Source organism: Oncorhynchus clarkii, chromosome 21, assembly GCF_045791955.1.
Source record: "Oncorhynchus clarkii lewisi isolate Uvic-CL-2024 chromosome 21, UVic_Ocla_1.0, whole genome shotgun sequence".
In the NCBI taxonomy this organism is placed as follows: Eukaryota; Metazoa; Chordata; class Actinopteri; order Salmoniformes; family Salmonidae; genus Oncorhynchus; species Oncorhynchus clarkii.
This window is the reverse complement of record NC_092167.1, coordinates 16,416,763-16,440,442: the sequence shown is the minus strand read 5'-3', so window position 1 is coordinate 16,440,442 and position 23,680 is coordinate 16,416,763. Positions and strand designations below refer to the sequence as shown.

General features: G+C 44.0%; 2 protein-coding genes across 2 annotated transcripts in view; one reads left to right on the top strand and one right to left on the bottom strand.

Annotated features, from left to right (window-relative positions):
- The window catches only part of LOC139378657 (protein O-mannosyl-transferase TMTC1-like), a 95,779-nt gene that overhangs the window by 7,989 nt on the left and 64,110 nt on the right, over positions 1-23,680 (top strand). Inside the window, exons 3-4 of the mRNA XM_071121030.1 lie at positions 6,770-6,843; positions 7,019-7,195. Of these exons, the coding sequence (XP_070977131.1) occupies positions 6,770-6,843; positions 7,019-7,195 (251 nt within the window). The remainder of the gene's footprint in view (positions 1-6,769; positions 6,844-7,018; positions 7,196-23,680) is intronic.
- Positions 20,000-22,441, bottom strand: LOC139378658 (E3 ubiquitin-protein ligase TRIM39-like). The gene is made up of 2 exons (XM_071121031.1): positions 22,276-22,441; positions 20,000-22,070 (listed from the first exon to the last, which is right to left on the bottom strand). The coding sequence occupies exon 2, from the start codon at positions 22,066-22,068 to the stop codon at positions 20,431-20,433; it is 1,638 nt and encodes a 545-aa protein (XP_070977132.1). The 5' UTR covers positions 22,069-22,070; positions 22,276-22,441; the 3' UTR covers positions 20,000-20,430.

Sequence of the window (23,680 nt, the reverse complement as noted above, 5' to 3'; positions counted from 1 at the left end):
ACATATTCCAGTCTGTGCCAGCAAAACAGTCCTGTAGCTTAGAATCTGTTTCATCTGACCACTTTTTTTATTGATCTAGTCACTGGTGCTTCTTTATTGAATTTTTGCTTGTATGCAGGAATCAGGAGGATAGAAATATGGTCAGATTTGCCAAATGGAGGGCGAGGGAGAGCTTTGTATGCGTCTCTGTGTGTGGAGTATAGGTGGTCCAGAGTTATTTTTCCTCAGGTTGCACATTTAACATGCTGATAGAAATTTGGTAAAACTGATTTAAGTTTCCCTGCATTAAAGTCCCCGGGTACTAGGAGCACCGCCTCTGGGTGAGCGTTTTCTTCTTTGCTAATGGCGGAATACAGCTCATTCAATGCTGTCTTAGTGCCAGCATCTGACTGTGGTGGTATGTAAACAGCTACAAAGAATACAGATGAAAACTCTCTCGGTAGGTAGTGTGGTCTATAGCTTATCATGAGATACTCTACCTCAGGTGAGTAATAGCTTGAGACTTCCTTAGATATCATGCACAAGCTACATAGACTGCTGCCCCTTGTCTTACCAGACGCTGCTGTTCTATCCTGCCGGTACATCCTATAACCGTCCAGCTGTATGTTGATGTTGTCGTCGTTCAGCCACGACTCCTTGAAGCATAAGATGTTAGTTTTTAATGTCCCGTTGGTAGATTCATCTTCCGCATAACTCGTCCATTTTATTCTCCAAAGATTGCACGTTTGCTAGCAGAACGAGGGAAGAATGAGGAAGTGGGGGTTTATTCGTTCGCCTACGAATTCTCAGATAGCAGCCCGACCTTCGGCCCCTCTTTCTCCTCCTCCTCTTCACTCTGATCATGGGGATCGGGGTCTGTTCCCGAAGAAGCAGTGTATCCTTCACGTCGGGTTCGTCAGAGTCGTGAAAGGAAAAATAGGATTCTGCTAGTCCATGGTGAATAATCGCAGTCCTGATGCCTAGAATTTATTTTTGGTCATTAGAGATGGTAGCGGCAACATTATGTACAAAATAAATTACAAAATTAAGTTTACTGTAGTAGGGATGTGTGGTAGGGTAGTACTTTACTGTAGTAGAGGTGTGTGGTGAGGTAGTACTTTACTGTGGTAGAGGTGTGTGGTGAGGTAGTACTTTACTGTAGTAGAGGTGTGTGGTAAAGTAGTACTTTACTGTGGCAGGGATGTGTGGTAGGGTAGTACTTTACTGTAATATGGGTGTGTGGTAGGGTAGTACTTTACTGTAATAGGGGTGTGTGGTAGGGTAGTACTTTATTTACTGTAATAGGGGTGTGTGGTAGGGTAGTACTTTACTGTAGTAGAGGTGTGTGGTGAGGTAGTACTTTACTGTAGTAGAGGTGTGTGGTAAAGTAGTACTTTACTGTGGTAGGGTAGTACTTTACTGTAATAGGGGTGTGTGGTAGGGTAGTACTTTACTGTAGTAGGGGTGTGTGGTAGGTTAGTACTTTACTGTAATAGGGGTGTGTGGTAGGGTAGTACTTTACTGTAATAGGGGTGTGTGATAGGGTAATACTTTACTGTAATAGGGGTGTGTGTGATCAGGATAGAGTACTCAACCCCCCCTAAGGGAACAGCATTATCCTGAGTTCGTCATGAGGAACCCTCTCGCCTCACGCCGTGCCTCATACCAGGAAGGGTTGTGGGGTTATGTAGGCTAATACACAACCACTCACACGTACACACACACTCACACGTGTACACACACACACACACCACACACACACACACACACACACACACACACACACACACACACACACACACACACACACACACACACACGGTGTAAATCAGTACCAAATGTCCCATTAGACCTTTCCAAGGGTCAGGGTGTGCCTCTAAAGCACATTCTATTAGAAACAGCCCTATAGGGGTGTGGCTCAGAATGTACCATGATATGTGTTTCTCACTGCACACACGCATGTGTGCACACAAACACACAGCTGGTACTCCATGGGGTAGGACATTTAGATATTTTAAGTGAGTGTTAGGGCTGGGAGTGTTTTTGAGTTGAGATATATTGTTAAAGTGTGTGTGTGTGTGTGTGTGTTTACCGAGATGACACTGCTGAGTCACCTTCAGTCACAGTGGGAGGCAGGGATGGATAGAGGAAGATGAAAGGAGAGAAAGAACAGAGGGGGGGAAGTGACGGATGAAGGGCAATGGATGAGGGGGTGGGAGGGAAGAAGAAGTTGAAAGGGAGAGAGGGAGGAGCGTGAGGACAGGGAAGGGTGGAAGACTCTTGTCTTCTTCCTCATTAATTAAATATATAAGATACTGAGCTCCTCTCCCTGCTTTATTGATGAGCTTCTACAGCAGGAAAATGAAATACCAACAGTTACTGTAGGTCATTTTTGTTTATTTAGGAAATACAAAGTGTTAGTATTCCTGATTCCATATATGATCATGAGTAAAAAAAAATGACCAATGAGAGCACAATCAGGAATAATACCAACACTTTTGTATTTGATTAAATAAAAACAAATGATTACTCAACAACAACACTCAAATTAGTGAAAAATGCGAGTGAAGTCAATATGTAAACATGGCTCAGACCTATTATGCTATAATTTGTTTCTTAGGTAGAGAACAATATGCGCTCTTGTGTGAATCTCATAAAGGAGGCGTGTCTGTAGCACGGCAGGCTACTTCTCATTTCCCACTCCTGGGTAATGCAATGGGCAGTCACTAGCTATATTTCCATGAACTTGTCCAGTGATTTTTAGTTTTTTCTTCGTAATTTACTTTTGCATAGAAAATAGTTGTGACAATGAATTGCCTGCTAGGGTACGTTTCCATTGAACTATCTTGTCGATTTAAAAACAGCTGGACACAAGGACGCCACAGAAACAAACAAACAACTTTTGTTGCAAAAACCTACCATGTCAAATAAATTGTTTGTGGTTGAAGTGTTTAGGCAAATTGCGCATTAATACATTTGTGACAGACTGTATGTCCTCCCACCTGTTTCATGTCTCAGGTATAGCCGGCCAAAGCCAGCATGTATGGAATGCGGTATTTTACTAATATTAGCCATGTTCTAATAATTATCCTGCGCCAACATATCGCCATGGTCCGCGCTGAAAGGTGCACTACTGGACATCTGAAATAATTGGATGGTGAAACTTGCCATCCAACCAGAAAAGAAATTCTGGTATTCTTGAAAGTCAGGACAATCCTTGACATATACATACAGTATATCACAAAAGTGAGTACACCCCTCACATCTTTGTAAATATTTGAGTATATCTTTTCATGTGACAACACTGAAGAAATTACACTTTGCTACAATGTAAAGTAGTGAGTGTACAGCTTGTATAACAGTGTACATTTGCTGTCCCCTCAAAATAACTCAACACACAGCCATTAATGTCTAAACCGCTGGCAACAAAAGTGAGTACACCCCTAAGTAAAAATGTCCAAATTGGGCCCAAAGTGTCAATATTTTGTGTGGCCACCATCATTTTCCAGCACTGCCTTAACCCTCTTGGGCATGGAGTTCACCAGAGTTTGCCACTGGAGTCCTCTTCCACTCCTCCATGACGACATCACGGAGCTGGTGGATGTTAGAGACCTTGCACTCCTCCACCTTCCGTTTGATGCCCCACAGATGATCAATAGGGTTTAGGTCTGGAGACATGCTTGGCCAGTCCATCACCTTTACCCTCAGCTTCTTTAGCAAGGCAGTGGTCGTCTTGGAGGTGTGTTTGGGGTTGTTATGTTGGAATACTGCCCTGCGGCCCAGTCTCCGAAGGGAGGGGGATCATGCTCTGCTTCAGTATGTCACAGTACATGTTGGCATTCATGGTTCCCTCAATGAACTGTAGCTCCCCAGTGCCGGCAGCACTCATGCAGACCATGACACTCCTACCACCATGCTTGACTGTAGGCAAGACACACTTGTCTGTGTACTCCTCACCTGGTTGCCGCCACACACGCTTGACACCATCTGAACCAAATAAGTTTATCTTGGTCTCATCAGACCACAGGACATGGTTCCAGTAATCCATGTCCTTAGTCTGCTTGTCTTCAGCAACCTGCTTGCAGGCTTTCTTGTGCATCATCTTTAGAAGAGGTTTCCTTCTGGGACGACAGCCATGCAGACCAATTTGATGCAGTGTACGGCGTATGGTCTGAGCACTGACAGGCTGACCCCCCACCCCTTCAACCTCTGCACCAATGCTGGCAGCACTCATACTTCTATTTCCCAAAGACAACTTCTGGATATGATGCTGAGCACGTGCACTCAACTTCTTTGGTCGACCATGGCGAGGCCTGTTCTGAGTGGAACCTGTCCAGTTAAACCGCTGTATGGTCTTGGCCACCGTGCTGCAGCCCAGTTTCAGGGTCTTGGCAATCTTCTTATAGCCCAGGCCATCTTTATGTAGAGCAAAAAAAAATAATTCAGATCCTCAGAGAGTTCTTTGCCATGAGGTGCCATGTTGAACTTCCAGTGACCAGTCAGTATGAGGGAGTGTGAGAGCGATGACACCAAATTTAACAGACCTGCTCCCCATTCACACCTGAGACCTTGTAACACTAACGAGTCACATGACACCGGGGAGGGAAAATGGCTAATTGGGCCCAATTTGGACATTTTCACTGAGGGGTGTACTCACTTTTGTTGCCAGCGGTTTAGACATTAATGATTGTGTGTTGAGTTATTTTGAGGGGACAGCAAATTTACACTGTTATACAAGCTGTACACGCACTACTTTACATTGTAGCAAAGTGTCATTTCTTCAGTGTTGTCACTTGAAAAGATATACTAAAATATTTACAAAAATGTGAGGGGTGTACTCACTTTTGTGATATACTGTATATATAGTTGGAAAAATGTATTTAGTAAGCAGCAGGCATTTAGAATTAAATGTAGAGTGGAGTTTATAGTTACGTGATGACCTCACGCGTACCTTCAAAACTATTCTCCGAACATAATTTATATATACAGTATAATTTTTTTTTTTTAATTCCTTAATTTTGTCACAATGAAGAAAGTTTGACAAAATAAAAATCCACCCTTGTCAAATGGATAAAAATGTTGTCGATATTTGATAAAATATCTCTTTCCATTACACATGTTGCAACGTTATTGCTTTAATCTGGGCCATTGGGAACCTGCCTAGTGTTAAGTAGCCCTTGGAGGTCCATCCATTTGTAGTAAGCGCAACACAGGGTCATTGGCCAATTCATTCAGAACTCCGGCTTTAGCCTGCTTATATAGAGCGGATACTACCTGTTTTCAGAAATGGGGGCGAAGTTCGTAGCTTGACTCGAGCACTTTCACAAAGTGCTGAATACCCCCACCCCCCATTCTTCTCAACCACCAATAATGCGCTCATATCCACGGCTATTAACGTAGGCTACCTATCGCTCTTGTAACTTCTTTGGTCAGAATGAGCTGCGAAGGGCTGCTTGAATGCAGAGGGGAGATGAAGTTGTGTTTTTATCATATTGTTTACGTTTCCATCTTGCTCAGGAGGTAGGAATACTGGGGTGACGTCTGCGTAAATGTGTCAATGTGTTTGATGTGTTGGCGGCTGCTACTCTCTCTCCATCGTCGTTCTAATCTACTGGGAAGCCCATATGTTCCCAAACTGGAGATTTAAAGGATGATGGAGACTCCTGGTTTAACGACCACACCATCGCACAAAACTAGTTTCGGCCTGTAGTAGTGATTACAACGTGCACATAGGCTCTAGTTTTCTTTTAGGAATAGCCGGAACTGTTGTTGGTTTTTTAGCTCAGATTTATGAAAGATGTCTACAATGCAGTGTAGGCCTAGTATTTTCTAAATATATTTTGTATTTATTCATTCGGGTTCACAGTGCAGACCAAACCGAGGTCCCTGTATCTTTACACACACACACACACACACACACACACACACACACACACACACACACACACACACACACACACACACACACACACACACACACACACACACACACACACACACACACACACACACACACACACACACACACACACACACACACACACACAGTGACAGAGGTTGGCTGTCTTGCCAGTTAGATTAAAAGGTTCTGGGACCCAACTGTTATATTTACAGACTCTCTGGAGGGTGGCAATCAATCTACTTCTTCCTGTCCTCCTCATCTATTGCTATCCCTCTCCCCTCCCTCTCTCCATCCCCCTGCCTTCCTATCCTGGAGGTTTTGAGATTTATGATCTCACAACTCCTATCTGACCCAGTTCATCTTTCAGAGTCTGACTTTCTCTGTCTCTGTCTCTGTCTTTCTCTGTCTCTGTGTGTGTGTGTTCTTTATCTCAGTCCCAGTTGGACATGTCAGTGTGCTCATCCAGTCTGACTAACCACCTCTCTGCAGCAGAGACTTAAAAACTGCAGACCTCACTAGAACTTAACGCACCCCAGACCCAAACAGAACTATAATACAACCTAACATATCACCAGCTAACATATCACACCTTAAGTATTACCACCTAACTAGGTCTCTCTCTTGGGGAAGAGGCTCAAACATCAGGCCACTTTGTGGTAAATATATAGAAAGTAATAATGTCGTACTGTCATCTCCAACCTGCCCTGAACTTTCTCTGGACATTTCTCTGACAGACTGTACCATAACATAGAGTTATGTGTCTCAGTGTAACCTAGCAACAAAATTGACTTCCCTATGGACACTCACTCTACTCTGACACTCGTCTACAGGTTGTGCGGGTCACCTGAGCCACAGGACTAATGTAAACTCTGTTTGTGTATGTTTCAGGTGTCTGGTATCGTGGGCAGGGCGGATGTCTTGGCCTGCATGCTGTTCCTCCTGGCCTTTCTCTCCTATATTAGGTGAGAAACCTTCTCTCTCTCTCTCTGTCACTACTATTGAGGGCGGATTGTGTGGAGTTTCTTTTACACTGGGCGGCATTTTCTCTTTACTTAATAGCATCCCCCCCTTCTCTCTCTCTCTCTCTCTCTCTCTCTCTCTCTCTCTCTCTCTCTCTCTCTCTCTCTCTCTCTCCAGGAGTGTGGGTGTGTGTGATTCTGCAGACTGTCTGCCCTCCACTGTGTCTGTGTGGGTGCTGGGTGCCAGTCTGCTGCTGGGCACCTGTGCCATGCTGGTCAAGGAGACGGGCATCACCGTCTTCGGGGTGTGTGTGTTCTACGATGCCCTGGTGCTCTGCCGCAAGCCCCTCCTCTTGTAAGTCACCTGTGTGTGTGTGTGTGTGTGTGTGTGTGTGTGTGTGTGTCGGGAATAGAACAATAAAGCAAGTAACACTATATTTCCTGCAAAAGCAACAACACTGTACTGTAACTTAGCAACAGAACAGCGTCTTAAAGCTATAGGAGTCAACATTGAAGTCACCACTAACTATTTAGCAGGCAGCTTTAGTCTAGAGCAACAGAGAGAGAAAAAAAACAAAGCCACAAGTAAGTAGCAGCAGTAGTGCTGTACACCATTCATCAGCCCACAGTAGGGGTTAGTGGTGCACTCATTCACTATCAGACCAGTACAGCTGTTGTAATACTACAATAATACTGAAGGCTATTACAGAGGCTTAGCAGTGAGTCTCTATGAGAGGCCTGTAGTCCAGGACTGTCTGTCAGCGGTAGCACTCTCTCTCTCTCACACACACACACACACACACACACACACACACACACACACACACACACACACACACACACACACACAGTTTGAGCGCTCCACTGATATATTAAGAGGTTATATCAGATTAGCATGTCCATCCAGAGGAAGACATAAACAAGAGACACAGGACATGGCTTAGGGAGAGACAATGCCAAGAGTAGATTTCTGGCAGGACGGGGTGTGATGAGCAAACACAAAGAAAAACATCCAACTACCAAGGGGCACATTTACACACAGAGACACACATGGATAGTGACGTACACACACACTCTCACAGACACACTCAAGTCCCACAGCCACACGGCTCAATGACAGATGCCTGGGGCAGTTACCCTAACACAACCCCTAATACACACACAAACGTCCCCCCTCACTGTTAAGTCCTTTAATGTGTTAGAGGCCAGCCCACTGAACACAGGCTAATTCCAGCACATTCCAACACTTAATGGGGTGGAGGCCCCCCAAAACATCTGGACCTGGCTTAGGCAGGGTGGACTACACACACACACACACACACACACACACACACACACACACACACACACACAAAGCTGTCTATGTAGCAGTAGTTTTCACCCGTCTCTCCCTTTGTCTGATCCTGTGTTACAATCCTTTGTAATATACACCCCAGAGAGGCAGAAACCAGGACGTTCCCATACCAACATTTGGCCATAATGTTACTGTACACACACGTTATTCTGTTTCTCTAGATGGTTGATCCACCAAATTAACTGGCTGGCATATAACCAGCTCATACACACACACACACACACACAACACAACACACACAGCTGTGTTGGCCTGCTGTCCGGCCTGACTGTGTGTTTACATGGCACAGTAACATGCCTCTGTGTCTCCAGCCAGAAAACACACACAAACTGCACACACAACTTAAATTCCCTCCACCCACCAGGGAACGCCCAGAGTTATATCCACAATCAGGCACTGTGCCTGGGCCACAACCCCGATCTCTGCTCCCTGTCCTCAGCCACCAAAACCGCTCCTGGGCCTCAGTCCTCTCTCCATCCCCTCTTTCATGTGTGGAGTTCCATACCTCTAACCACCACCACTAGGCACTGCAGTCTTAAGTCCTACCCCAAACCAAGCACTGACCCTGGGCTTGGACTGTCTCACCCCCCCCCCTGCTACTCACCACACACCAACCTCACCACCATCTCTATGGTGTGGCTATGACATCACAACACAACATGATGGAGATGGAAGGAGGGAGGGATGAATTGGTGTGAGGGGAGGGAGAGGGTGAGAGACAGATGTGAAAGAATAATGGTTGTGTTTGTTTGTGTGTGTGTGTGTGTGTGTTTGTGTGTGTGTGTGTGTTTTGTGTAATCCTTTGCAGTATGTTAAAGCCTCAAATACAAGCCCAGAGCCCTATCAGTGTCTCAACTAGTGGTGACAAGAACGCTCTCTAATGGATGGTGTGTGTGTTAGTGCAGTAGATGGAATCTCTCATTTGACCGCACGCACAGCATATTTCTTCTCTAAAGGCCTACAGTATCTGCCACGGGGCCTGCGGTTTGGGAGACCTCAGACTGTGTGTGTGTGAGTGAGTGATGCTGTGATCTGTGAATGAACCCAGCAGAAAGGGACCGAACAGAAAAGAGCTGTATGTGTCTGCTGTGAGCTCCACAGGCCCTGTTGCAGGGAGAGACCGAGACTATGTGTACGGATGTGTTTCAGAAGGCATAGAGAGAGGATGAGGAGAGGGAGAGAGTATCCACTGAATACGCACTATTTTCCGGCCTCTCGCCTCACTGTACTGTCTTTGATACTGGTGCCAGGGAACAGGAAATGGGGATCATCTCCGGAATTCAGCGAGGAAGATCCAATAGCATTTCAAGCCAGACCCCCGCTTTTCCTCTCTCCTTCGCTCTATCTTTCTGTCCCTCTCACTCTCCTGTCCATTTTCACTCTCTTCTCCCTCCCTCTTTCCTCCGGTCGCCCTTTGTTCTGGACTGTCAACATGCATTAGATATGCGTTGGAGATAGGTTAGTGATATGTGTGGGGGTGCGTTAGATCTCTCCACAAGCCTGTCCTGTGCCGGGGTCTTTGATACGGAGGGAAGATTTAATAGATGCTGATTTAATTTGGGCCTTAATTAAACACCAACAGCTGTTCATGTATCTACAGGCTGGACTAACTGATAGAACTGGGGGAGGGAGTGGGGGGGGGGGGGGGGGGATAGAGGGAGGGAGAGAGAGAGAGGGAAGGAATTAAGGAGGGAGAGAAAGATGGAGATAGTATGTGAGCCTGTGTGTGCAGTGTGTGTGTGCGCTCTATGTGTGTGTGTGTGTGTGTGTGTGCACTCTGTCTCCTCTCTGTAATGAGAGCCCTTGGGCCACAGCTCTCTTGCCTGTTTGGAGACCTGTCTGTGATAAGCAGGGTATGTGAACGGTGTTGAGCGGTGGGAAATCCCGCTCATCGCTCCAAGTCCTTTCCAACCTTGCTGCTAAAAACCGGTCTGTGCTCACAGGGGGGAAAGACTGACGCCACAAATTCGCTCCATTCATTAAAATCACAATTTAAACAACACCTATCTATTTCTGTGACTGCTTGGACCTACTATTTGGTTTGGAAGTATTGAAACCAAACCATATGATTGGAATGAAAAGTAGGCTATTTTGATAAACATGAAAAGGTGAATGTCATCATTTCAAATAGGCTACATGTCATATTAAACCGCATATAACACTCTAAATAGGTCAGGAGCCAGACAGGGAGCCTAAGAAGGAACGAAAAGGAATGACTCAGGCTATATTATTTCAATTATTTAAAGTCTATAGCCTACAAAGATATACATTGTGAAACATTTGCAAGTGCGACACAATACCCTGGTAGGGACATAAAGCGTTTCCCAATTTAAACAACATTTAATCATTAAATCCAAATTTAAATTAAAAACGTTTTATTAGGCTCAGTGCCTTTTTTAATTCATTTTTTAGAAACACGAGTTTAACCAGTTTGTGGCTTCAGGCTCATGTGATGGTCAGGCCAGTAGCAGAGAGCATCCTCTCCGCGCTCGCAGAGCCACTGGAGATGCTAAACACCCTTTTGGGCACTCTTGCCAAGCTGGGCAGAGATGGAGTTATTTATAGAAATGCCTATAGGTAGGCCAAAAAGGTTTTTAGGCCAAATAAACCAATCAAAACAGAAAGCTCCTTGAAAGGGGGCATATGCCAGGCCTATTGGGCCAAAATCAACGATGGCCTATTGTATAGATAATAGAACAAAAATGAACAAAACTTTGAAGAGATCAGATTTTTAGTTTGTAAATACTTTGCACTTAATTAGCTACTCACCTCGTTCCTTTCTTTTAGCATGTGCACGTAGTAAGTACACCATCATGCTTTCAGGATAGGTGTCTTTTCAGATTAGACAATGATTCTTTAGTTGTGGACATTACATTGCCGCAATCCCTCTCTTGCTCTTGGTCCTCATCTTTGTAAGTCACCTTGATTTAGCACCTGTGTGTTTTATCAGTTTCTTTATGGAAACATTTAGCGAACTCCATGACAGTAGTTAAAGCAAGCACACAAGCAGCACACAAGTAGACTACAAATGCATGCTGGGCCAGGCATGCCCTGAGCTCATGAAGTGAGTGCTACTGGAGCGAAATTGAAGCAGGCGAGAAGGCCGACCCTCCAACCTTTTTGTAATCTCACTCCGCGCTCCAGTCAAATTGGGCACTCTTCGCTTTGCTCCAGTTCCGTTCACATACTCTGGTGATAAACGGTCCGGAACTGGGATTTTAAACAATCCAACATGACAATGGGAGGAGAGAAAGACTATGAGGGATGAGAGAAAGACTATGAGGGATGAGAGAAAGACTATGAGGGATGAGAGAAAGACTATGAGGGATGAGAGAAAGACTATGAGGGAGAAAGAAAGAAAGGGAGCATGCGACAGAGAGGAGGCACGGAGAGTGACGGAAAAAGAGTGAGTGAGAAGAAAGGCAGAGCGAGTGAGTGAGATAGCGACGGAGGGAATAAGAGGGAGAGAAAGATGAAGAGAGCAAAATAATGTCAGAGTGATCGCCATCACGTCTTTCTCCGGTGTATCTGGCCCAGTGGGGTGTGAGGGCCTGTTTTTAGATGAACGATTGACCTGCATTGTCATTCAAATATTCAACCTCCCCCCCACACACACACAGGCCAGAGGTTTGAACACTAATTGGGAGATTGTTTTGTAAATGCCTTATCAAAAAAATGTCTGGCGATTTTTGTTGGGGTGAGCTTTTTCTCTCCTGCCTAATTTGTTTTGGCACCTGTTTATCGCCGGCCCACACAACTGGAGAGCAGCCAATCGGATGGGAGAACAGATGTTTTAACCCTGTCTGGGTTGAGAGCACAGTATTTCACACTACAGTTACAGTACTTTTATCACACTGCATGCTCTTATTCCAAGCATCCTTATGTACTGTGTATTCCTTGTGAAAAGTGCCCTGCATATGGAAATACAGAGAACTCCTCATACAGTGTTCACATGCGTGCAGGAGAATTGAATCACTATAAGTAGTTGACCACGAGATCCACATTCACTATAAGCAGAGTCTACTATATACAGAGAGTGTACTATATGGTTAATACGCTGCCATTTGAAACACAGCCGTAGACAGTGTTTATGAGACGTGTCTCTGCCCTGTGAGTTAGCCCTCCTCCAGCTCCATTAGGTCTGTGTTAGCTCTGCCTGATAATGTCATCTCCTCCAGGCATGTTTACAGACGGGCTAGGAGATATGAGGGGCCCATCACACATGTGTTTCTGACTGGGGCCCTCTGCTTTAAAAATATTCAGACAGAGAGAGCTTGGGTCCAGAGGGGGTTTGTGACAGAGGAGTGTGTGTGTGCGTTGTACGGTATGAGTGAAAGCATATGGCTGACCAGAGAGTTCAACTCTGAGTAGATCTCTCCATAAACCTGCATACCTACACAACTTAATGCAAGTTCGTGTGTGCCTGTGTGTATCTGCTGTATTTATGATAGAGTGTGTTCAATTTCGGGCTTTGTCCCTCATTCTTTTGGGGAGGTTCACAACTGTCAGTTGTGTTTCTTGTTAGGATCTCTTTCCTTAGGTGTTCTGCTCCCCCTGCCTTGCTTGTACTTCTGAAGAGACCTCTAATTGAAAGAGGAACTCACACGATTTCTTTTGTGACACATTTTCTCTCCACTCACAGGAGTCTTTGTAGTCGGTGCATGTGGCACAATGTTCCCAAGGGATTTTGTTGGTGTGTTTTTATGTGTATTTAAAAAAAAAGTTTGTTTAAAAAGTTGATGGAAATGATGGTTATGATGAGACAGACTATAAAATAAGTCCCTGAAGTGTGTGTGTATCCTTGTGTAAATGTGTGTTGGAGATATGTATTTTGATGTTTCATTGAGTTCTTTTGAGATTAAATACTTTGAAGATTCTATTTACTCAGACAGAACCCTTTGAAACTTCTAGAACGTGAAGAAGCCTCTGAAGAGAGTCTGTCTGTCCCCATGAAATGGAGCACTGGAGATAGCGTTAGTGAGTGTGCGTGCCCTGCTGTGTAGCTTACATACATTAAGGGAACATTTTGTCCACATTGCAAATGTACGGTCCCTTACTAGTCATCCGACAACGTTTCTCAAATTCGCGGACGGCGTCGGGCCGTGCAGCAGGGCCGGATCTTCCAGGAAGTCATCAAACGATGTCTCTCGGACATTCGGTTTCCGTTTTATAAAATGTTCAAATTTTGGTCATTTTTCCGCTGTCCCGGTAAATCCCACAAGAGGGCGAGTGGAATCATATGGCAAATGAACAAAACATCACCAATCACGACATGGTCTTATCTCCTAAACGGAAAAGTCTTCGAAGACGAAACTTGGTGAGCATAGGTTTAGCATAATGGGCAGTTAGCCCCGAACAAGATGGCGTCCAGGCCTCAACGGTTTTTGAGTTATGGCCATTTTCTGGGATTAAAGGTCAAAAATGAAAATAGAGCAATCATTTTTCCGCTTCACGTCAAAGTAAATGAACCTACGGTGTGAATAAAAAAAGAACCAGCCATTTATCTATCGTAATTTAAGAGAAATCGTACAATGTCAAATTGGTGATGTTCAAACATTTAAAAAATGTTGTTTTAAGTTACAGTTGCAGCGTGTTCAGACAAATCTTTTTGAATTGTGTTTCCGAGCTATGCGAGATTTCTGTGATTTTCTGAAATAACACGCACTCATTCAACCCTCTGTAAATAAGTCAGTTCTTAACATAAAGACTTAACTCAATATTCTATAAGTGCCTACCCAAAGGAGGATGTGTTCACTTTCAGCTTCCTGAGTAAACCGGAAGTGCCTTAAAATGGTGTCATAGGTGCTGTTTGGAAGGGTTAAAAAGGTCTGATCTTTTCAAAACTTCATGTGTTAACCCCTCATGAACTGTAAATCATTAATTTCTCCCAACCGATGTCAAATAAAAGCTCTCACACACACACACACACACACACACACACACACACACACACACACACACACACACACACACACACACACACACACACACACACACACACACACACACACACACACACACACACACACACATACACACAGCAAGGATGGAGTGACAAAGTGCGGTGCTTAAAGACACTCAGAGCCTGCTGCAATGGCATTATCATAATCTCTCGGCTGAGCCGAGTTCAACGAGATGCCCCGCAAGACCGTAGCTTGCTCGGTCTGAGCTCAGCGACCATGAAAAAAGCAGGCCCATAATGAAGCCTGGCCCTAAATTGCAGGTGCTTTTGGGTGACAGCGGGAGAACAGTTAGGGTTAGAAGCACAATTAGACCTCAGGGACATTCCTGAGGTCCTCCCGATCTGTGCAAGCCTAACATTGACCAGTTTTCAATGACTTCTCTCCCCATAGGAATACATTGCCTGCACCCCTAAATTCAACCTGAAGCGTATGAGGGTTATGAATGTCTTATGAACCTGTCTTCGATGACAATCCATCAGGCCACTATGAGGTCTACCTGTGTTGATTCTAAGTTTCCTGGAGCAACCGGAAGTGGTTAAAATCACCCTAAAAGTGTTTTTCCATACCCAACCAGCAGTTTGTGATAATTCAACCCTGTGTAAATCGGTCAGTTCTTAACGTAAAAACTTAAAACTCAGGATTCTGTAAAAGCATACCCCAATCAGGATATGTGTTTATTTATAGCTTCCTGTGCCACCAAAACTTCATATGTGTGATTAGGCAACCCCCATGAACTGTGAATCAGTCATGTCTCCCATAAAATTTCCAAGAAAAAAATCACACACAGACAGCTAGGACAGAGGGACACAGTATGGTGCGTAGAGACAGACAGAGCCTGCAATAGTTACCTTTGTTCGAACTATTAAAGAACCGTCAGACCTAGAGTTCTGAAACTTTAGAAATCTGTTCTAGAGCTCAGGTCGATAGTGCGTGGTGAGTTATGTGGCTCTATAAGGTTCTCGGACCGAGAAACAGCCTCGTACATTTGCAATAACTTCAATTAATTTTGACATCACGAAAATTACGACATTTAGAAATGTCCCAGAGTTGCAAGACTAGGTGCATTTCAACCGCCTCGGCCCATAGAGACGGACCCTAACGTTTCTGTCCGATAGCACATTCAAGGACCCCGTAGCAAGGCATAGAAAAAGGGGTATTTTCAGCACCAATTAAGGTCTTGCCCGGGCACCGAATGATCTAGCTAGGCCTACACATACTGTCAGAACTGGACCCGCAGCTAGAACACAACCACGTGTTTTACGTTTTTACTATGGTTTGAACAGAAGGCGCTGTGAATTTTGGGCCTGCTCTGAAATATGTGATAGTTGGCTTCTAAACGAGTTGGGAAAAGTGGGTGTGGTGTCAGTTTGTATCAGTTTGGTGTCAGAATGATATCTAATTGACTGTTGGACGGTGACTTGCTGGCTGACTTTTGTCCATTTGCAATATGTTTGAACTTATTTATTATTCAGCCCCTTTACTTTCAGTGCAGCAAACTCTCTCCAGAAGTTCAGTGAGGATCTCTGAATGATCCAATGTTGACCTAAATGACTAATGATGATAAATACAATCCACCTGTGTGTAATGCACAGTGCATTTGCAATAAATGCACCTGCACTGTGATAGTCTCAGAGGTCCGTTGAAAGCGCAGAGAGCATCATGAAGAACCACCAACACACCAGGTAGGTCCCGAGTTACTGTCAGGCTAGTCAATTTTGAAGTTTAAAGCCGGATTTTTGAACATGACAAATTTGTGATGCTTTAAACATCCCAAGGAGCACTGTGCAAGCGATAATATTGAAATGGAAGGAGTATCAGACCACTGCAAATCTACCAAGACCTGGCCGTCCCTCTAAACTTTCAGCTGCTGCAAGGCAGCAGCTACTCTTCCTGAGGTCCAAACATATTAAAACACATGATCACATATAAAACTAAAGACAGTACATCATATAACATTATTACATCACTACATAGGACAACAATCAGTCGTATATTGCACAAATCTGGCCTTTATGGAATTTTGTTACGTTACAGCCATTTGATTATATAGTTTTTTTCACTCATCAATCTACACACAATACCCCATAATGACAAAGCAAAAACAGTTTGTTTTTTAAAACATTTGGGCTAAGATATTTTTTTAACAAATACATTTACATAAGTATTCAGACATTTTACTCAATACTTTGTTGAAGCACCTTTGGCAGCGATTACAGCCTCAAGTCTTCTTGGTTATAACGATACAAGCTTGGCACACCTGTATTTGGGGAGTTTCTCCCATTCTTCTCTGCAGATCCATTCAAGTTTTGTCAGGTTGGATGGGGAGCATTGCTGCACAGATATTTTCAGGTGTCTCCAGAGATGTTCGATCGGGTTCAAGTCCGGGCTCTGGCTGGGCCACTCAAGGACATTCAGAGACTTGTCTCAAAGCCATTCCTGTGTTGACTTGGCTGTGTGCTTAGGGATGTTGTCCTGTTAGACTGGGGTGACGGTTGACCTTCCAAGGTCCTGAGCTCTCTGGTTTCATCAGGGATCTCTCTGTACGTTGCTCCGTTCATCTTTGCCTCGATCCAGACTATTCTCCGAGTCCCTGCCGCTGAAAAACATCCCCACACCATGATGCTGCCACCACCATGCTTCACCGTAGGGATTGTGCCAGGTTTCCTCCAGACGTGATGTTTGGCATTCAAGCCAAAGAGTTCAATCTTGGTTTCATCAGACCAGAGAATCTTGTTTCTCATCCCCACTGTCAAACATTTGACAAACTCAAAGTGGGCTGTCAAGTGCCTTTATGAGGAGTGGCTTCCGTCTGGCCACTCTACCCTGACTTGATTGGTGGAGTGCTGCAGAGATGGTTGTCCTTCTGGAAGGTTCTGTCGTCTCCACAGAGGAACTCTAGAGCTCTGTCGGAGTGACCATCGGGTTCTAGATCACCTCCCTGACAAAGGCCCTTCTCCTCCTATTGCTCAGTTTAGCCGAGCAGCCAGCTCTAGGAAGAGTCTTGGTGGTTCCAAACTTCTTCCATTTAAGAATGATGGAGGCCACTGTGTTCTTGGGGACCTTCAATGCTGCCGAAGTGTTTTTGTACCCTTCCCCAGATCTGTGCCTCGACACAATCCTGTTTCGGAGCTCTATGGACAATTCCTTCTACCTCATGGCTTGGTTTTTGCTCTAACATGCACTTACATCTGTGGAATCTTATATAGACAGGTGTGTGCCTTTCCAAATCATGTCCAATCAATTGAATTTACCACAGGTAGACTCCAATTAAGTTGCAGAAACTTCTCAAGGATGATCAATGGAAACAGGATGCGCCTGAGCACAATTTCGAGTCTCATAGCAAAGGGTCCCTATACTTATTTAAATAAGGTATTTCTATTTAAACTTTGTAATACATTTGCGAACATTTATAAAAACCTGTTTTTGCTTTGTAGTTATGGGTATTGTGTGTAGAGTCCAGGATATTTTCTGAATCCAATCGAGAATCTGTGGAAAATGTGGAAAAGTGAAAACTGCTGTTCACAATGCTCTCCATCCAACCTCACTGAGCTCGAGCTGTTTTGCAAGGAGGAATGGGAAAAAATGTCAGTCTCTCGATGTGCAAAACTGATAGAGACATACCCCAAGCGACTTACAGCTGTAATCGCAGCAAAAGGTGGCGCTACAAAGTATTAACTTAAGGGGGCTGAATAATTTAGCACGCCCAATTTTTCAGTTTTTGATTTGTTAAAAAAGTTTGAAATATCCAATAAATGTCGTTCCACTTCATGATTGTGTCCCACTTGTTGTTGATTCTTCACAAAAACATACAGTTTTATATCTTTATGTTTGAAGCCTGAAATGTGGCAAAAGGTCGCAAAGTTCAAGGGGGCCGAATACTTTCGCAAGGCACTGTACACTTTAGCCAAATGCATTTAAACTCAGTTTTTCACAATTCCTGACATTTAATCCTAGTAACAATTCCCTGTCTTAGGTCAGTTAGGATCACCACTTTATTTTAAGAATGTGAAATGTCAGAATAATAGTAAAGAGAATTATTTATTTATTTCAGCTTTTATTTCTTTCATCACATTCCCAGTGGGTCAGAATTTTACAAACACTCAATTAGTATTTGGTAGCATTGCCTTTAAATTGTTTAACTTGGGTCAAACTTTTTGGGTAGCCTTCCACAAGCTTCCCACAACAAGTTGGGTGAATTATGGCCCATTCCTCCTGACAGAGCTGGTGTAACTGTAGGTTTGTAGGCCTCCTGGCACACACACTTTTTCAGTTCTGCCTACACATTTCCTGTAGGATTGAGGTCAGGGCTTTGTGATGGCCACTCCACTACCTTGACTTTGTTGTCCTCAAGACATTTTGCCACAACTTTGGACGTATGCTTGGGGTCATTGTCCATTTGGAAGACCCATTTGTGACCAAGCTTTAACTTCCTGACTGCTGTTTTGAGATGTTGCTTCAATATATCCACATAATTTTCCTCCCTTATCATGCCATCTATTTTGTGAAGTGCACCAGTCCCTCCTGCAGCAAAGCACCCCCACAATATGATGCTGCCACAACCATGCTTCACGGTTGGGGTGGTGTTTTTCGGCTTGCAAGCCTCTCCCTTTTTCCTCCAAACATAACGATGGTCATTATGGCCAAATAGTTATATTTTTCTTTCATCCGACCAGTGGACATTTCTCCAAATAGTACAATCTTCTGTCCCCATGTGCCGTTGCAAACTATAGTCTGTCTTTTTTATGGCGGTTTTGGAGCAGTGGCTTCTTCCTTGCTGAGCGGCCTTCCTGGTTATGTCGATGTAGGACTCGTTTTTACCGTGGATATAGATACTTTTGTACCTGTTTTCTCCAGCATCTTCACAAGGTCCTTTGCTGTTGTTCGGTGATTGATTTGCACTTTTCGCACCAAAGTACCTTCATCTCTAAGAGACAGAACGTGTCTCCTTCCTGAGCGGTATGACGGCTGCGTAATCCCATGGTGTTTCTACTTGCGTACTATTGTTTGTACAGATGAACGTGGTACCTTCGGCCGTTTTGAAATTGCTCCCAAGGATGAACCAGACTTGTGGAGGGCTGCAATTTTTTTTCAGAGGTCTTGGCTGATTTCTTTTGATTTTCCCATGATGTCAAGCAAAGAGGCAGTGAGTTTGAAGGTAGGCCTTGAAATACATCCAGGAGCATCATAGCCGGTGTAGTAGGATTCAATCTTAGTACTGTACTGACACTTTGCCTGTTTCATGGTTCGTCCGAGGGCAGAGCGGGATTTCTTATACGCTTCCGGGTTAGAGTCCCACTCTTTTAGAAGCGGTAGCTCTAGCCTTTAGCTCGGTGCAAATGTTGCCTGTAATCCATGGCTTCTGGTTGGGGTATGTACATACGGTCACTGTGGGGACGATGTCGTCATTGCACGGATTGATGAAGGCAGTGACTGAGGTGGTATACTCCTCAATGCCATTGGATGAATCCCGGAACATATTCCAGTCTGTGCTAGTAAAACAGTCATGTAGTGTAGCATCTGCGTCATCTGACCACTTCCGTATTGAGACTTCTTTAATATTAGACATTGCGCACCAGCTGTTATTGACAAGTAGACACACACCCCCACCCCTCGTCTTACCAGACGTTTTGACATTTGACACATTCGGGGAAAGCATTGTAACAGCTGGTCAAAATAAAACCGTACTCTAAACCCTCTCTATTACCATAATGATCCATGCACAGTGATACAACACCCACTTCATCTTTAGTGTCCATGCCTCCACAGCCTTTTGCCAATACATTGTTGAACATAGAAATTAAATATGTAGATTCTGCAGTGTTGAAAGAAGACATGGCGCATGTTTAAGGAACATCTTTATTAGCAGTAAAGAAAGCTTGTTTTTTCATAATTAAACATTTTAAAGGCAACACATTTATTTTTCCGGCATTGCCATCAATTCTTGCGAACCCTTCTTACAGATTAGAGGAGAGCGAGAAAGAGTAGAGAGAACATTGGACTGTGAGGAAGAGTTAGCTTTCACTCTCAAATGTCAGCTTTTGCGTTGAATGGGTTTAATCAAAGCAATGTGTAGAGTACATTTGGTACTTTTTCATTTTGAATACGAACATTTATTCATACTTAAGACAGATCAAATACAATTCTGATTCTAAGATTCCAATGACAAAACACAAATAATGTGTAATGAACCTTAACTAAATTTGTAAATGTAGAAATGCAATCTGTTATAAAAAATGGTCCCCGTTCCAACAATACAGTTCAGAGTCTTGTTAATCAGGCTGTGTGATTGACAGGAGAGATGATCAGAGGGGCAGAGTTTTCACCACCATCATTACTACAGGGACAGAAGTATGGATAGAGTTTCTCTGTGAAGGTGCAGCCAGTGAAAGAGTAGATATGAGACCTGGCCTCCACATCATAAAAGGAGACCCGACCCTCTTCATAATCCACAAACACCCCCAATTTATGGGGCTTCTCTCTCAGGGAGAGGGGAACACCAGGGCCAGCTAGAGCCTTGTACTCTCCATTCCTCAGCCGTACAGTCCAGTATCCATTATTAGGTGTCAGTGGGATTTTATTATTCTTCCTGTTGATAGACTCTCTGGCCACTCCTAAATCCCACTTAGTCTTCCCTTTGACAGTCACCTCATAATAAAATCTCCATGAGGAGAATATTTCTTTCCCAAGGACATCACCGTAATTATGAAACCTTTTTGGATTGTTAGGAACATTCTGTTTTGTGTCTCCATATTTCACTTGTTTTCCACCCTCAGACAGGATGAGGTAGGGATGTGCTGTATCAGGGTCCAGAGTCACATCCACTGCATACTGCTGAATCCTCTTCAGCTCAGCGTCACACAACTTCTCCACTTCACTCATAATGGTCTCCTCCACTTGAGACGCAGCTCTCCTCACAGTCCCCACACAAAGATCACCGTGAACACTGATCTCAGACCAGTCTCTAGTGTCTGGAGGGGTGCAGAGGGATGGGAAGCTCTGTAGGAGGTGGAGGTGGTCCTCAGTGTGTGAGAGCTGCTCCAGCTCAGTGCTTCTCCTCTTTAGCTCAGTGACTTCCTGCTCCAGCTCTTTAATGAGCCCTTCAGCCTGCCTCTCTGCTGCTTTCAGCTTCTCCTCAATCCCCTCAATGAGCACAGCCTGACTTCTCTCAATGGAGCGAACCAGAGCAGTGAAGACCTGTACACTGTCTGATATCTCTCTCTCTGCCTCTCTCTTGCTGAGCTCTACAGAGTGTTTTATCTCTTGAACCTTCTTCAGTCTCTCCTGGATCATCTTCTGCACTTCTGCCTCAGTCTTCCTAAGCTGAGCCTTCCTCTCTCCACGCTCTTCCTCTAGAGGGACACTGTCATGAGTCATGTGGTCTGCTTTCAAGCAGAAGACACAAAGAGACATCTGGTCACTTCTACAGAACAGCTCTAGAGGTCTGTCATGCTTTTTACACATCCTGTCTTCCAGTTTCTCCGCAGGGTCAATTAGCTCGTGCCTCTTTAATGCTTGGGATATCTGATGAGGCTCCAGGTGAATCTCACAGTAAGAGGCCAGACACACCAGACAGGACTTCAGGGCCTTGAACTTTGTCCCAGTGCAGACATCACAGGGCACTTCTCCTGGTAGGTCAGGGTGGAGGCCTTGGTTGCTGTTAGATTCCCTAACACTCTTTCTGAACTGTGCAGCCATCTCAGAAATGAACGTATTGACGAACAGATCTGGTCTCTTATCAAATGTATTTTTACACATGGGACACTGGCACAGGTCATCCCTATCCCAGTACTTTGTGATACAGGCCTTGCAGAAGTTGTGTCCACATGAAGTAGAGACGGGCTCAGTGAACACATCCAGACAGATGGAACACAGGAACTGCTCTTCAGACAGGAGACTGCTGGAGGTGGCCATATCTAGACAAGAGACCAAAGGTGAAACCATAAAGCATTTACTGGAATTCTTATGGGATTGATATTAACCAAACATAATATATGGTTTTAACATAGAAATCAGAAGTTTTACAAAAGAGAGTTTAACATACTGGAGATAAAGAATCTGGATAATATTTAAACACGGTCGAGTTTAGGTTGACTTGTCCATGTTTATCTCTCTACTCACCTGTGTTTATGTGAGTGTGGGTGCTGTCTCTGTTCTTTCCATTTGTGGGGTCAAATTAGGCCTAAAAGCTTGTTTTTTTAGAAATATTTATAAAGTGTTTGAGAGAGTTTGTTCCCGTACACAATATACTGTACGTCTCACCACTTTAGTTTCAGTTCAGTAAAGTGAAGTTGAAGTGCTCCTCCCCACCGGATTCTGCTCTGCAGCGTTTCTCTTCCTGGAACAGTATTAACCCTTTACACGGCTGAACTCTCCCAAGTTCTCTTCGACACTAAGATCAAAAGAGCAATCATCGGGACTGCTTGAAATCGACAGCAATCTACATTTACAGGTCAATTTAGTCTGCGTAATTGTTCAGCCATAAACGATGTAGTGATAATGAACGTTCTTGTTACGTTATTTTACCATCTTAAGTCAACCAAGACAGAGTGACCTCCAAGAGGACAGTTAAAACAGGGCAGGTTTTCATCATTTTCACCGGTCTAGATAGTAAATGAAGTGATCACCAAATTGCTTTTTGTGTTATTTTCACTGGTGTGTGTTTTTTTTTTGTCTCCTAAAGAGCAATTCAAAGTTTGAGACAGTTTGTTCTGCTGTTAAACATATAGCTCCCTCATTCCCTGAAAAGTACATTAATTACATTACTAAGCTCCTTCCTGTGCAATAGTGCTGTGTGATGTATCTTTCTTTTTACTGCGCCATAAGGTTAAACATGATCTTTCACTGTTTTAATTGTTCTTATCTACCGTCATTGCTTTGACCTCTACTAAAGTGTTTTAGTCCACATGGAGATGCGCTCTAGATAGACTGTTATTGACGATAACACGGTGTTCAGTTCCTGCCTCGGCCTCTTCTCTGTTCCAGACGTGCACCCCAACTCTCTCTACATGACTAACGGACATTCATTCTGTGGAAGGGATCTCCTCTTCCTCTTTTCCATTCAGCACAGAAGATCTGTGATCATAACAGTATATACACAGGGATGCATCATCCACTTAGGATTTGGAGTGTATATGCCCCATTGTCTTTGGCCTATGGAATGTCGAACATAGAAACATAGAAACAACGACATAACTGTTTTTATTCAGGTTCATATCCTTTTGAAAGTTTTCCTTTTCAGTAAATACAATCATTTATTTGCAAGGTTAAGACAGAAATCAGCGTGTCAAATGTTTTATTTGATTGTAAGATTTCAGAGGACAGTAGTTTAAATACTAATCATACCGATACTGAGTCAATGTGCGGGGGTACAGGTTAGTCGAGGTAATTTGTACATGTAGGTAGGGGTAAAGTGACTGCATAGGTAATAAACAGCGAGTAGCAGCAGTGTAAAAACAAAGAGGGGGGGGGGGGGTCAATGTAAATATCTCTCTTGCTGAGATCTACTGAGTGTTTGATCTCTTGA